General features: G+C 35.8%; 1 protein-coding gene across 6 annotated transcripts in view; it reads right to left on the bottom strand.

Moving 5' to 3' along the window:
• Nucleotides 1-594: 594 nt before the first annotated feature.
• LOC120540393 (solute carrier family 41 member 1) overlaps nucleotides 595-16,968 on the bottom strand; it is a 56,585-nt gene continuing 40,211 nt past the window's right edge. For 5 of the 6 annotated variants that reach the window (XM_039771114.1, XM_039771115.1, XM_039771117.1 and 2 more), the window contains 3 exons: nucleotides 7,416-7,550; nucleotides 5,363-5,511; nucleotides 595-2,170 (listed from right to left, as the gene is read on the bottom strand). In XM_039771114.1, coding sequence (XP_039627048.1) covers nucleotides 1,985-2,170; nucleotides 5,363-5,511; nucleotides 7,416-7,550 — 470 coding nt within the window. In that variant the 3' untranslated portion in view covers nucleotides 595-1,984. Of the gene's footprint in view, nucleotides 2,171-5,356; nucleotides 5,512-7,415; nucleotides 7,551-16,968 lie in introns of those variants that run through there. The other variant, XM_039771119.1, reaches the window with a different exon arrangement.

The following is a 16,968-nucleotide window of genomic DNA, read 5'->3' as shown; positions in this document are numbered from 1 at the left end:
AAAATCTTGTAAATGCAATGAGATTCTTCTTTCAACAGTAATTCAGTAGGTGGGAGACCGGACAATATTAATGCTTGTAGATATTCTATGGGATATTGTAAATTGATGTTTTCATCTTCCGCACCATCACCACCAAATGCTTCAGCATAGTCTACTGATCCGCAATTAATCAATGTGCTGTGTAACCACAAGATTCTTATCTTGGACAAGGTTCCCGTTATTTTTGGAACTTAACTCATTAGCTTTACTAATACAACTCAACAGCGTCAATTAAATACATTAATAATATCAATGGAGCCGATCCTGGCAGCACTGTGCACAGGGAAAGAACTGAACCAGGGCTGAATATCAATCTGGAGTAACGGTCGGTTACACTTGAAAGGCAATTTAAAGTTGCCAGTCCACCTCACATTAATGTCTTTAGAAGAATCTCATATGGATGTGGGGAAAACTTTCAAACTAAACACAGATAGTGACAAAGCTCAAAACAAGATCCAGATCTTCGAAACTCGGAGGCAGTGACATTGTAACAGTTAAAAACATAAGTATCAATAATTAAGTCAGACGTTTAATGAACACAAATGTCAAGTTTTCTAAGGAAACAAAAACTACAAAGTTTGTGGATTTATTAAATATTCAAGCAAAGGAAAAATAGTCATGGATTTTGGTTTTTGTTCAGTTTAATTTAAAACATATTCAAAAAGTAAGGCCTGTAATGAACACCAAGGAAGGACATTCATAAAAAGTACTAGGTTTACAAATCTAAGTCAAGAGGCACTTTCTTAAACAATCACTGATTTTATAGTCCTTGTCTCTTTGCCAATTTACATGCCATGTTGAGATGTTGCTACCGTTTATAATAGCCTGTGGTAGATATTTCATATGTACAGTTAATACATTTGTTGTCAAGGCTGCCAAATGTAAGCTCAGCTTATCATTGGTGATAAGAAGATTTTATTAAAATAATTTTATGTTTTGCCCAAATAAATTTAATTTGAAGAGATGGATTCCCTAATTAGCTTGTTCTTTAAAGTTCTGAGAGCTGTTTGGGGCTAAATAAGAATCTACTGCAATATACAAGCAAAAATTTAAAAATAAAACTGTACATTGAAAAAAAAACAGGGCACCAGGTTCTTTTTCTCAGTTTTCTGCTCTATTTCCTATTGTAAAATACAATTTAACCCTAAGTATTACTTTGTGGGTATCTTGCGCAAGAAACACTTACACTGAAATGAACCCCTCTATACAGTAATGGCTCAAATATATTTTAGCTAAACAAAAAAATATTGACACACACCCTGCTTTTTGCAAATCAGGCTGGAATTGGAAAGAAAGGTGTGCCTGATGCATAGATAGTGAAAAGAAAAGAAAAAACGTCCTCCATGTAGTTTGAGTAGAAGTAAAATGTATCCGATTAAAGTTGGAATGATTTCATTTGGTGGCAAACATAACCTCCACTGTACTTCACCTTTTGCAATTAAAAATAGATCAGGCCACATTTTCCAAAATTTCTTCAAATGTAAACTCTGTCTGTTTTCAATGGGCTGTGATGCCTCCGACAGTCTTACAAACCTTTATTGAGTGCCTTCATTATGCATATTGAAAAGTCCAGTTGGGGACGCATTCTCAGAGTAACGCACGTGGAGTTGTGTTTGACAGTAGATACGTACTGACTAATAGCTGAAAATGAAACATATTTCATTTGGCACTGTACATGGCACTCTTTAAATTACATTTTCAGACCAAAACATTGCTAATACATATTTTAGTATACTATAAACTTTAAAATCTAAGCAGTTTCCACAAAAAAATCCACAAATGTGCACTTACCAATATTTATACAAACACACACACGCACATATATATATGTATACAGTATATATGAGATATATATGTTTTGTGTGTGTGTGTATAACAACAAAACCACAGTACTTTGTCTTTAGATATCAGTTTAACGGAGAGGCACGTTTCCAGGGTCAGTGTCTTAGTTTCCAGTCTCCACGTCTACTCCTGTAACCATTACAACCAGGTGAAAGCAAACCGCCAAGAAGCCTGTACCCAGCAGGTCTCCCAGTGCAGTGAGGTACGGGATTGAAAAGTTATCGGGGTCCAGTCCCTTCCTCCACATTAACCTCACAATCAGGTCTGCCACATATAAGAGGATCCCAACCTACAAAAATAATAATTCCATTTAAACACAGCTCCTTCTTTTTTTTTTTTTTTACTTTTATGAAGTCTTTAAATAGAACGTTCCATAGAAGCCACCAAAATTATGCAGTTAACAAATAAACTACCAATATTAAACTACTTTTCTGAACATTTTTTTTCTTTTAGGTTTACTATTTCTGAGAGCTCTGGGCCTTTTTAAAGTCACTATTTATACTGAATCCCTTATAATTATGGTATGATGCTAGAGTATCTGTATGGACGGTATCAGGGCCATGATTTGCTGTCATTTCGATCTTTTTTTTTTTTTTATGTATATATAGTTTGTTAATCCCCAAGAGGAAAACTTGTCATTTTTCATGACCTTTGGGGGGGTCAGCCATTGTACATCGCCCCAGAAGCAATTTTCAGGTTAAGGGCATTGCTCAAGGGACCAATGGAGTAGGATCCCTTCTAGTAGTAATGGCATTTGAACCAGCGACCCTCCAGATACCTGCGCAGATTGAGCCACCTTTCCACCCCAGATAAACAATACAGATACAAGATAAACAATATTTACTGTAGTTAAACAGTACAGTAGTTCAGTAAATTACACAACAGTCCATCAGAAACTGGTCATGTGGTGGAAAAATATGACTTTCAGGGAGAATGAATCAAGCTTCGCAGTTGTAGTGTAAATCCCAAATTAAACCGTACTCTTCTGTCAGTTCTACAGTGTGTACAAGGGGAGGACACTACAGACTGTGTGTGTGTGTGTATTAAACTGAGTTATCTGGGGGTAGATGATTACCTTTATTGACCAATGTCTTGTAAAACAAAACCAAACAACATTACAATTTTAATGCAAATAGGACAAAAAAGAGCTTGGCTGCATTTGATTATCTTCTGGTAGGTTATGATATCATTAAATTCAAGTAATGATGATTTTTGTTTGAAACCTTCAAAGTGCTCTAGCCAAGAACTGAGTTTAAGCTTACATTTTTGTCTTAAATTTTTAGTATTGAAGCAAAGTGATACATATTAGTGGTGTGTGTCACAACAACAGTAAAATAACACTTCAATAAATGCTACTTATTTTTTTTTACCACAACATAAAAACTGCAGCAAATTAGAGAGATACTTAGTTGCACGTATCTGCAAACGATAAATTATGAGTCCGTGTCAGCTTGTTACCTGACTGTTTTTTTCCAGTCTGTATACCACTCAGGCTGTGGAATGTGACTGCAGGGAACAGAATTCCACATTCTGCTGAACACAGCTGGTAGTCTTTGGAAACGGTGCATATTACGTATATTGAAAAGAATTTTGGTTGCCAAAGAAACATGGCTGTTTTCTTTCATATACCCTCCATTAAAGCTCACTAGTAAAGGGATATTATAGTAAGCCTTAACATTTCTTAATTAAAAAAGAATAAATGTATATCTTGTAGACTTGGTTATAGTTTATTTCTACTAATTAGCTGGACTGCTTTTAAATTGTTATTTTCTAGATACACCAGGATTCTTGAGCATTTTTTAGTTTGCATGACTTACATGACAAATATTTGTCTGTAGTCATATGGCAATTGCATTCCCTCAATTTGTATTTGTTTGTTCACCTTTTTTAATTCAATTACTTTTTCATCCATCCATCTATTTTCAGGCCTGCTTAGGACATTTGAGAACTACAGTCAGGTAGAGTAGATCATAGTAATGATATTGGGCGCAAAATCATAATAGGCCCTGTGACGGGCGGCCAGGTCCCATGACACCCCTTCTACACATGTTCTTGGGGAGCAATCGTGGAATGCTCAATACCTCCCCCAGGACGCTTGGTGGCAGCCTCCCTGGCTGAGGATGGTGCGTCAGTTTCCCGCAGGGCTCCATGGGAGATGGAGTTCTCCACAGCCCTGTTGGGATCTGGGGTGGCGGCCAGTGGGTGCTGCATGGGTCCCTGAGCCGGCCTGTACATCTCTACAGCCCCGCCCGGAAGTGCAATCAGAAGCAGGTGATCAAGCACCTGGAGCACTTCTGGGTGCGCTATAAAAAGGGCCGGCAACCTCCATTCCGAGCCAGAATCGGGAGGAAGAGGGTGAGGTTGTCTGGGAGGAGTGGTGGTGCCAGAAGAAGGGTTGTGATTTAAGTGCTTTTGGGACTGTGTATTGCATGTGGGGTTCACGGGGAAGACGTGCCCTACAGGTGAAGAAAATAAAAGTCTTGTTGTGTTTTTACACGTGCCTCTGTGTAAATCTGTGACGGGTCGGGCGCTATACAGCGTCAATATCACAGCCCTTAACTGCTCAAAATTAATTTACACTTATTTATTACTGCTATGTAAAATACATTAAAATCCAGCAAGTGATGTTTGGGCGATTACTTATCGAATTTGAAAACAAAAAGATATCACATTAGTCAAAAATTTTAGTTGTTCTGTTTTATTTAGACTCTGTAATCTGCAATTGCTCCATTCTGGGTATGACGCTAATCTGCATGTAGGCCCTTCAACCTGCAGGAAAAAACCTGGGCGTTGGTGGCAGAATTGGCACTCCAGCCACCATAAAAAAACCTCACACTGGTCCCATTCCATCTGAACTTGTGTGGTGCTGAGGTGTCACTGGTTGCACGACTGCACTCGGGTCCTAATATGGATACTGAGATTGGTTTGTTGTGTGGTGGGTGCGGCAATGCGTCGTATCAGTGTGTGCTCCTAACCTCTGTCTGTCTGTAACTTCCTGGTTTGTAAATCTGAATGGACATCATTTTTGTTCATGACATTAATACTCAGTATGTTGACTTGACTGCAGAATTATAACACCTGTATGTGTGGTGCACATTCTTAAGAAGAATATACCTGCCAGTATGTGGGGGGATTACACTGAAGTTTAGATCAGGCTGATGTTGAGGTCTATTCATCTCTGTATTGTGAACAAATTCAATACTCCACAATAAAACTTCATGCCAGGGACATGCCTATAATAAAATACTTAAACAACAGTTTCGACCACCAGCAGTATGTGCTATCACAGCTATAGTTTATCTAAGAGACTTTCCCATTGAAATTAAGCGGTAAAATTTGAATTTACCAAACCAGTCAACTGTTCACATACTATATTTGTACATGAGTTTCCAAACAAGGATGGACATTTTGTATTATTAATTATTGTGTCAATGACTTTGCATTCCAAATATTCTCCATAGCCATCTCTAACATATCATACCTGAAAAAGTGCAGCTGTCAGATAGAAGAGAACAAAGGTGACAGTTATAGTCATGTGTCCACCCTGAAGTAGACTAGTAGTATACAGAAACAAAAGATGCCCAGGGACAACTAGCAAAAACAGGACTCTTGCTGATTTGGAATTCACCCCTGAAAAATAATTGATAAAATTCTTATTAAAATCTAAGAAAAAACAGCATTTAACTATGTTACAGTGATTAAAAAAATGTCCTGTCGTAAAACTGAAAAAAGTCCAATTTCTGTTCAAGCTACAGGTAAGCTTTTGTTGGAAGATATTTAATACCTTAATAAGTATTTTAAAAAAAGCTTCTAATCTTCCATACTTTTTAATGAAAATGATTAACTATTTGTTTAAGTATATGCCTTTTCTGGTTATCTTTAATTAGGAAAAACTGAAATAAACCCCTCAATTGTTTTCAACCCAAATTATTGAATATACGATTGTGGAGGAGTCAGCCTACTACAGGCCACACTTACTCTCCTTGGGATTAATAAAGTATCTATCTATCTATCTGTCTATCTATCTATCTACTCACACTAAGCCTATTTAGAGCAGCCACAAGCTGACAGCATCACACAGCAAAAGGTGAATCACAGCGCAAGTACTCTGAGGCAGAAGTGCCATAATGAAGACAAACATATGGTTTAGCTAACATAGACTTCCATGTTATGTACTGGAACGAGACGAATGGGTCTTGCATCAAATGCCAAAGAACACACAAAGTACAAGAAACAAACATGTGGGACAAACTAGCCACCAAATCAGTGGTTGATATTGCTGTTGTTAAGGTAACATATGAATGACTGCAGTCACTGACAAGACATTGGCTAATTTTTACAAAGAGTTTAAATTTTTGTCCATACATCTTTTCACTCGCTTATCCATTTCAAGATTACAGAGTTTTGGTAGCTATTTCCGCGGGCCTGGGAGCCAGGAGTACAGGTTGGAGCAGAGTAGAAACTTGTCTCTCAACAGGGTACCTGTCCAACACAGGACATAATTGTGCACACCTAGTCACTAATCTGTACATGTTTAAGAAGAGGGAGGAATACTCATTCGGATACTTTGAGAACATGCAGACTTCTCAAAAGCAATACCAGAACCCAGGATGTGAACACAGGACTCTGGAGCTGTAAGGCTGCAGAACAAACTTGTTTACCCCTGTGCAAATCTTAAAACTTTATGATAAATAAAAATAAATACATCTGGCTCCACCTCTATAAAATGGATTTGTTTAAGGTACAGTAAGAGTTAAGATACATCCATTTGCTCATTAAAAAACTGTTCCAATTTAGTGATTATCTGGCACACTCATAAACCTACATAATTTAACTCTTAGTCTTTAAAACTAACAAAAAGGTACATTGTTTTGTAACAAAGTTACCTTTGTGTTCCATCTAAATTGATATCAAAAAATAAAACTGCATGATAGAAGTGCTCCCATGTTTCTGCAGCTAGAGTACTAGAAGGTTAAACGGTTTGTTTAGCATCCCACAGCGTTAGTGGTGAGGACTGAACATGTAGCTCAGGAGCTTACAGTCCAGCATCTTAGTCTATGACTAAGATTATTTGTACCCACGGGTAAACTTGGCTTTTTACAGAAGCTCATTAAATAGATAAATATATATAGTTGATATATACAGCACATATATATATATATATATATATATATATATATATATATATGCCCACACACACACACCAGGCTGACTAAAAAAGTGAAAAAGAAAGACAAAACCTCTGACTTGGCAGTCCCAGTCCCAGTAGGGCATTCTGCAAGGGTACTGCTGTTGGCATAAAGGAGCCCCAGTAGCGTTTCTAGAAACACTTCTGCTAAACAATTCATTGGCTCGAGAAGTACTCAGTATTAGTGTGTCTATCACTTTAGTTAGGTAATTTAGCAAACCTGTCTGTAAATTGACAACACTTAGTAAAATCTAATCACTACCATGTAAGAAGAAATGGAAGTAGGTAGGAAAAGGGTTTCTTTTTTAGTTATTGACATTTTGGCACTCTTGAGTATTTCACTGACCTGAAAAGAAAAAGGTAGTACAGGGGTTAGGCCAGTGTTGCCTCATCTTGGAAGGTAGCACACCAGGAACACTCCAAAAATGGAGATAAGTTGAAATGCGACTCGCCTGGATGGCAACAAGGTTCCCACCTACACCTAGATAAAAATAGTCAAATAGTTTTATTAATTAGTTAATATGCAAAACGTACATTATGACATTTATAGTATACTCCTCCTTTTCTTTCAGATGACATTTCATGTGTTTAAGTTATTTTTGTTAGCCTTCTATTGCTTCAAGAGAAAAACATGGTATACAAGAAGGAACACGCACAGTAGCCCTGCTTAGCATTCTTATATTAAAGCTGCCACCATTTAACAGGCCAGATTATACATACACTTCTGAAACCTGCAGAGCAATCAGATTCACAAAGCCATAAGCTGGTAGCATAATTACTAATTTCTCTGCCACTCAAAATCCTAAGAAATCAGAAAGCAGCGTAAGCAAGCCAACAGCTTTGCACTGGCCGCGCACAGCAGGGGTGAGAAAAAGCGCTTTATATTTTCCATTGACACAGATTTCATAGATCAGGGTTTACTGATATAGTGGTGGGAAAGCTTATGGCGTGCCAGATTGTAAAGAGTGCTTATAGTTGCTCTGATTAAATCATCTACTACCTTTTAAAGTCAAAAGAAAGCGATCGTGTTTTATAACATTATTAAAATGAATGCATCTACAGATGCAAAGTTAGGATTGTTGACTCTGCAATCAAGCGCTCAGTAGTTATTTTCATTCTCTGCAGCCCAAGTCCAGAAGCCAAGGAGGTCGTATACTCCGAATGACAAAGTTTATTTCAATCACCTGATTTAAAGAAATGTCAGTCTTCATGTGTTTAGAAGACAAGAAATAGGGCCAAAGTCTAATTGAGTTCTATGTAGCACTTAAATACAGTTGTGCTTGAAATTTTGTGAACCCTTTAGAATTTTCTATATTTCTCCATAAATATGACCTAAAACATCATCAGATTTTCACTCAAGTCCTAAAAGTAGATAAAGAGAAACCAGTTAAACAAATGAGACAAAAATATTATACTTGGTCATTTATTTATTTAAGCACAACTGTAACTAATTTAGTGTATTTCATGTAATTGGCACATAATACTCTTTTACAGCCAGAAATTATCATTAGATTTCATTATTATAGTGAAATTGTAAGCTTAACTTTTTTATACTCCTTCAATTTTAGCCATATTGAATTTGAAGTTGTTAAAAAAATTTATGTAAATTTTAAATAAGGTACATTTCTGACAAAAATGCATACAGAGTTTATAAATAATATCGTTATTAAAAGTGTAAAAAAATAAAAATCAGCTAAGTGAAACAAAATAAAAAAAAACAAAAGGCAATATACAGAGCGGTCCAGATCTAATTATGCAGATCCAGATCGTCTGGATGACTTTGATTTATGTGGGGACGATTACAGTTTGGCGTGAAGACGATTCTTCATGTCGTCAGTTCACACACTTCTCGATGATCCGGGATTTTTCGGGTGATTTTCTATGTAATAAACTTAATAAGTTATAGCGTAATAAAAATTGCATAATTAGATCGTGACCATTCTATACATATATATTATTTAGGTTATATTTTTGGTTTAATATAGTTAAACATAATACAACTTAATCAGACATAATCAACTGTATTAGCCTAAGACGTGCTGGCAACAAAGAAGAAAATGGCACTGCAGACTGCATAGACACTAGGAAAAATAAACCTCTGGGGACACATGGCCATTAGGAAAAGGCAGCTTCAAATCTCTCTGAGCTTTGCAAATGGAGTTAAAAGTAAAAGGAGCAAAAAAAAAAAAAAAAAGGAAAAGGAGCATTGAAGCAGAGTAGAAACGAAAACCAAAGAGGAACGTTTATTTCAGGTGTACACACTATCCCTTGTTTCCAAAAGGCACATTCAGCACTAACTTTACTGAAAAATGACAATTATTTGTTTTTCGTTTACTTGTTAATTGCTCTATTAGGAAAGAAGGGCTTGAGATGTAAGGCATTGTATAACTAAAATTAATGCATTAACATATTGTTAAATGGCTAAAAAACAACATTTTCAAATTTGCATAAAACCAAACCAAATAGTAAATTTTCAGCACCCAGTATTTCCATTTTTTGATATTAATATCTGTTGAGTGTCTTAATATACATTTTGTCACTGCAGCCCCTAATAAATGTTGTACGTTTTTCGAGCTGCAGAAGTAATGCTTTATTTTACTTTTCATAATCACACTTAAAATATCCATTCACACACTAAAATTCTATACCTGCTAATTCAGTTCAGAGCTGCAGTCTGAACATATGCCTCAAGCAAGCAGTAAAATTTATCTACTTCATGTAAAAATTATGGAAATTCATTTCTATTCAGAATGTGTGTTAACGAGGCATTATTTCTTTGTCTTATATACAGCAAGGACTCTCTTGTGGGTACATTCATTTGGTGATTTTGTATTTGTTTAAATCCTCACAATGACTAATGCTTCTCCATTTTTAAGTCAAAGAACAGTTCTTTAAAAAATACAATTGTTAAGATATCGGTCATTAACACCAGTTTATCTCAAGGCATCTGCAGTTGTAAATGACAGGCTGATTTTCTCCAAATTGTCCATTAGACAATGTTATTTGCTTAGAACATTTTTCAATGCACACCTTGTGGGTTTTATCAAACATTCATGGAAACGGGACCTTTATACTCGAATTGATTTCACTAATTCTAAGATAAATTCTTACTTTGTCTTTTATTTCTCTTTTCTTCATCGTGTAAAGCACTTTGAGCTACATTATTTGTATAAAAATGTGCTATATAAAGAAATGTTGCTGTTGTTGTTAATACAGTGCATGAATGAAACGGCCTTATCAATGTGTGTATGTTTATGAATATGAAATAGTCCTAAAACAGGCACAAACGTTCATACTTTGCAATTAACATAAAGAAAAACTCTGTAAATACTACTTAAGTATAGGGCAAGGTTCTCAACAGGAGAAATCATCAAGAATGGCAATCTTACATTACCAAACACTGTAAAGCTTGATTACAGAAAGAGAAGCTAAATAAAGGCAAACAAAAATACCACCTAAGAAAAAACTGAAGCACTCCCATTTCAGTTATAGTGGCTTTATAAATTTTGTTTTAATATATGAATTGTGACCACCATATTTTAAGAACCTAGTTTTGTTTCTACCTTACAGAAATTTACCAAAAGTAATACTACTTGTAGTACAAAGCTCCCAAACAACATGTGAGTCACTGGGTGCAAGGAGGATAAATGAGGTGAGTGGTCCAGTCACTGAGGAAGCACAATCCTCGGTCTCGCTAGGAAAACCTATGCCACAGAACTATAACAAAGACTCTGGACTGGTACTGGAGTCCCAGTACTATAAAAAACAATACAGCTTCAGCTCCGGATGTGCAACAAGGAACCACTTCTTTGTCCTTATGAGAATATTTGAAGGGTTATAGAAGTTCCTTTCTGTATGTGCTTTGCATACTTGAAGAAGGCTTATGACAATGTACTCGGTGTTTTGGAACTAGTGGTCTCTGGAAATGTGAAGCATCATTTTTATTCATGTACATGATGCTATACGGATTCAGTTTAAAATGTCTTCCTGCCTCTTCATAATTGTAATGCAGCAGAGTATTAAGGTGCAGCTAAGAATGAGCATTCTGTCTGGGATTTGATGATTTCACCCATGCTATCTGCAGATGATACTGCCTTCTTTTTTCTACAATCTGAACTGTTTGCAAACGATTTTTTTGTCCACTGGGCATGTGACATAGTGAGGATATGAATTAGTAGCTGAAAATCAGGGTTATTTACCAGAAATGAAAAAAATAAAACATTGTGTTTTTGCACTTTAAGGGGATGCAGTGTTTGTACTTTAGTGTCTTATTCACAAGTAGGGATGTAAAAATATGTATTGTTAGACTGACCAGTGAACTTGTACAGCAAAAAGTCGTATTTCACAGGCATTTGAGTTACATATCGATGTAGAGGGGGCAGGGGATACTTTCAAGTCTTCTGCCTTTGGCTTCATCCATGATCATATTTTGCCTTGTAACATTGATAATACTGTGGTCATGTGATAAATACTATGGAAGAGCTAAACACTTTTGTGTTTTAGCATTGTGCTTCTGGTAGCCAATAGATCGTATTTATTTATTTATTTTTACTAGAAGGTGGTGTTATTTTGTTCTTTAACATTTTGATGAATTTTGACTTTTGCACTTGGTGTTCTGGATTATCTGCTTTGTATTTTTGACCTATATTTAATTAGTACTTTGATTTTGGAAAAGAGAGAATAAAAACATCATTTTGTTTTTATTCTTGGTTTTATTACAATTCAGCTCAGTGCATGCTTCGTCCCAATCATGATAGAGTATTGATGTGCTACAGAAGTTGCCATCCAGAAGTGACTGATTAGGTTTAGGGTGGTTAATGGATGCTTTCCTAATGCTGGGAATATACATCCCAGTCCTCACCTGTAGTTACAAGTTCTGGGTAGGAACCAAAAGAATGAGCTTTAGGGCATAAGGGGCCAAAATGTGGTTACTGAACAGGCATGTTAGGCTCACTGATTATGAGATAAGAACAAATAAACAGGAAAACCTTGGATTAGAAGCTCTTTTCAGGTAAGAGAAACTGAAATTGTTTAGACACACGGAGAGGATGCACACTAGAATTGTACTTTACACCCAGGAGCAGCTCTGGAACACAATGAAGGATTATATTTGTCAACTGGAACACCTGAGAATACTGCAGAAGTACCATGGAGGCCGTTGCTAGGCATAGAATTGCCTGCATGTTGTTTCTGCCACAAGCAAACAGAGAGCAAGTGTTTGCGTGTGGTTTGCTAATTATGAAAAAAGATGTCTATTCTATTTATCAACAGATTCATCTTATGAATTTTTTAACAACCTTAGATGTGTCAACCCTACATCCCAGGGTGCACACGACCATACTAATTTATATGTGGCCAGCTTAGGCTACATGACCGTGAAAGAAAGCCTGTCTTGTAGGAAATTATACTGACGTTCAATATTAGTTATATTAGTTCAATATTATTAGTTATTAATGAAAATGCCTCAATATCTATTATCCCATAAACACAAAAATAAGTTATAATTTTTAACATTTTCATCTTGCCTTTAATATTTCAGTCCTGGCAAGCACTGTAATATATTGCATACATTCTATATTTGAAGTTTGCCAAGTGAATTTACCTATTTGATCGAAAAACGTTCTTCTGAACAGAACTAAGAATAAAAATATGCAACAAGACAGCTGAGAGGCATCTCTAGAACACCATCCATTCACATAGTGTAAGCTTTAGGTATTAATATATCCAAACATGTTTTAAGACGTTCAATTATTTACACCAATGGTGCTGGGTATGAGTCCAAATACTTATTTGTGTCTGGTAATTAGAACATGTATTATTATACTAAAAGTACATCAATCAAATCAGGTGGTAACAGGACCTTTAAAGCAACCTTAAAAAACTTGAGAGAAACATTGAATGCTTGGCTGAAGAAAAAAAGAGCCTCTTGCAGAAACAGTGAGCAAACTAGCTGTGCTACCTTCAGATACAGCCAGTGCAATAGGATTTGTCATTTCTATATCGGTGTTTACAGCCACTTTTGACACCACATTAACCAAAATCTTCACGGTGCACATAGCCACACATTTTGTACAGTTCTGTTCAATGTTGCTGGAACAGTCTCAAGCAGTCCTCAACCAAAAACATAAAAATACTACCATGAACAATTTATTCATAAATTGGTATTGTGCGTGACTGATAGAATAGGCTTGCACTAATTCTCTACATATAAACAGCCACAAGTTAACATTAAGTACTTAATGACTGTAGTTTATTATACATGTATAGAGTGTGTGTATCTATCTATATCTATCTCTCTATCTCTATATCTATATATATATAGAAAGAGAGAGAGAGAGAGAGATTAACAACAGTACATTTTTAAACAACCTCTCGGAGTACAACTGAGTGATGATAAACAGGTAGAACTGTGGAAAGATTTTACATTGTTTAGGAGTTTACTACTGTAAAAATGAGGACAGTGAACTGGAATTTCAACAGACAAGTAAGTAAAAAAAATAGACTAGTTATGGAGCTAGGCTCAGACGAACGTGTTTAATTTTGAAATCAAACTAATAAATCCTATCGTAAATCAATTTACTCTGGAGTACAGCCGGTTAACTAAATGTTGAGAAAAAGGGACAATAAAGATTTAGGAACTGCCATTACCAGAGTTCGCACACCAAACTGAAGTGCTAAAGCCATTTAAGTTGTATTATACATGACCTGAAAAGAAGCAAATAAAACAAAGCCAGAGATCACCTGGAGAAGAAGCTATAGTTACTGCAATTCGTTTGTGCATGAATCCAATAGTTAGAGCAGGAAGCAATTTACTAGAAGTAAACAAATGGTGCTTTGCTCAGTTTCAAATTCACTTCATTATTCCCTGGTAATTTTGCAGTTTTAGTCTGTGTTGTGAACAGGTGGTGCTCTTCTTCATCCTGTTAGATAAACCTTTGTTTTGTATTTCTACATATTCTCTACTAGGAACTGCTGTGGGCTGGCACCCTGCCTGGGGTTTGTTTCCTGCCTTGCACCCTGTACTGGCTGGGATTGGCTCCAGCAGACCCCCGTGACCCTGTAGTTAGGATATAGCGGGTTGGATAACTGATGGATGGATGGATCTACTAGGAAAGTAAGCCCTTAGAATAACAGGCTGATATATAGTCTGTAAGATGTATGTATGGTTGTGAAAGTGAAAATCTAAATTAAAGTTTTTGAAATAAAGACTTGACAGCTTCACCACTCCAAGCTATTTTTGGTGCTAACCTTATGATATACATTTGTTTCAGTCAACTAATATGCTGTTTTATCACTGTTACTGAGTTTACACAGTTGTCTCTCTTCAAATTTATTCCATTAAATGTACACTTTACATGATAATTAAAAGTATTAAAAGAAAATACCAATAGGAAGCAGCTCTAACTAAGTAACTAATAATAATAATTCTAAATTAATTAGTGAAGTTATTCATTGAACAGAAAATTAATTTCCAAGTAGTTAGAATTAAGAAAATTTAGTAGTAAAACACTAAGATACAAGACATTGCATTATACAGTAAAAACATACAAATTGGGGGGAAAAAGTCAATTGCAGTAGAGATAAGATGTGATATATTTGGTCTGAGATAAATACACAGCAATAAGGCGTGCAAAAGTGGACAACAGAGAAAATACTCCGAACTAAGAAATCCAACTAGGAAGGAAGTCAGCATCATTTAGATCACTCTGACGTTCTTTTGTAACAAACCGTCCTTGTCTCAGGTGCTGAGCGCGTGTCCTGAAGGAGCACATTTTTGTCTACTGGGACAGACTGCAGACAGAATGGAAAAAAGTCTACAAAGTCTGATCCTCACTTGAAAACAGGCTCTTCGAAAATAAAGGTACAATGTACAATTTTTTTTACATAACCGTGAATGATATAAAGTAATACCTTCAACCCACTGAATAGCTACATTTTTGACATTACACGGTTTCAAAATCTGGAAAATTTGAACCTTTACTTGCCTTTATTATTTATTTTCATATTAATCTTTTCTACACATGAATTCTATTCTCCTTTCTCAAGCTACATAACCCTTCTGTGATACTATATTGTGGGTTTCTAATGATGCCCTGTTTAACTTTAGTTATTGTTTGATTAACAAAGCAGGCATTTTCTGGTTCTTGGCAGTATGGCACACTTGTTGTACCATTTTCAGCTTTTTTGTTTGCTTTAGAATTTTTGATTACTATCTGTTTTTACATACTTTTTTTTCTTGTTCACTCACAATATAACATATGCCATGTTATCAGAACTAAGATACAGGTACTGTACTGCACTCTGGGTGGTACTTTGTTTAGCTAAGAATTTAGTTTTTATTTTATTAGTACAAGGATAATCCTAAACCTTAGTCCGAGTTCCAGAACAAGAGCTTAGGTCCTTTTAGGATCTAGTCTAGCTGGCAGCCTTGCTGAATGGCATCTGTTTGGCCTTTTTCTACCTTAAAAGTAGAAACCAGTTTCTGTGGGGTTAGCTGGACTTTCTTTGCAGTGACAGGTAATAGGTGGTCATTTGTTTCAGCAAGGCAGCAATGATCTTGTACTTTTTGTAGAAAGTTTTTTTTTTAATGACTGTTGAACACAACCTATCAAAAGCACTCATGTACTTTTTTTCTGCAGTTTTTGTCGACACCTGGATGCTAATAACAGCCTTGTCCTGTTTGTCTGAGCTAACAACATTTTAAGTCTTTCTTTTGATTCTGTATACAGTACTTTGCTATTCTTCTCTGGTTTAGAATTATCCATTTACTTGCGTGTTTCTCCCTTTGGAGTTGTTCTGAGGTGCAAGGAACTCATTTCAGAATCTGCTTTGAGGATTTAAGGCTGTTTTAAAGGACCTAAAATTATTTTACATCTTGGCACACCACACCACCATTTTGTTTTCTGTGGGAATTGCAATTTCCAGTTGGATCTGTGTACATTTCTGTCTCCATTACTACCACAGAACACCCAGGAATCACAGTGTATGATGTCACCAAAACAACAGTCAATGTCGTGTACTTCCTGGTTGCCTAAGGTTGGATTTAGAACATAAATATTTTGTGGAGTTAGTACTTTTCGGCTTGATTATTAGGTTCAGAAATTCTAAGGTGTCTGTTCTTCTACAGCTTCTCTCTGTATTGGGATTAGTTAAGCCCCAGTCCCTGTTTGTACTTATGATTTTGTCTTGTCCATTTCCCAATAAGAAAGTACAAGAAACCTGCCTCTACCAACCTGGGCAGAACAGCCTGCCCATTGATATCTTTGGCAACCGCTATTTTGTCTTTGAGGCTTGCTGTTCAATCCATGTTGAATTGTTTGTCTGAAAATTTTTAATTGTGACCCTCATATGTTTCAGTATTTAGAGCATCATCATTTTTAAGACACTACATACTTTTACTGTTAATTCCTAGCTTTGACCCATGACACTGACACTACATTCTCATTGCTGCCTTTTCAATTATTTTTAAGTGTGTATTTTTCTGTTTGCCACCCCTACTTAATTTTCTTTAATAAAGTTTTTTCATGCTTGTAGGCAGCTGACCTCTTCCACTAGAAAACAATTAAATGTTCATATAGAAATAAACATTGAATAGTAATCTGTCAAAAACAAAATGTGAGAAGGAGCTTTTCTAAAGTGAAAATGTTCAATGATTATTATAAGTAATATAAATTGTGTCATATAAATCTCATTTACTGTAATTATACACATGTCTGTGGCTGCCATGGCTGCAATTACAGTTTATGGCTAATATATTTTTACTTTTGTTCTGTATTATTATGTTTTACCCTTCCTTTGTTAATTTTATTCTAATTTTTCCTTCCCTTTTTTATGATACCACTATTTATTTACATACTAAAGATCATTACTATTATTAACGTACTGCCTTTACGTTTTAA

The sequence above is a fragment of the Polypterus senegalus genome, chromosome 12 (assembly GCF_016835505.1).
Source record: "Polypterus senegalus isolate Bchr_013 chromosome 12, ASM1683550v1, whole genome shotgun sequence".
NCBI lineage: Eukaryota > Metazoa > Chordata > Cladistia > Polypteriformes > Polypteridae > Polypterus > Polypterus senegalus.
The sequence above is the reverse complement of the archived record's forward strand: the minus strand, read 5'-3'. Positions and strand labels throughout refer to the sequence as shown.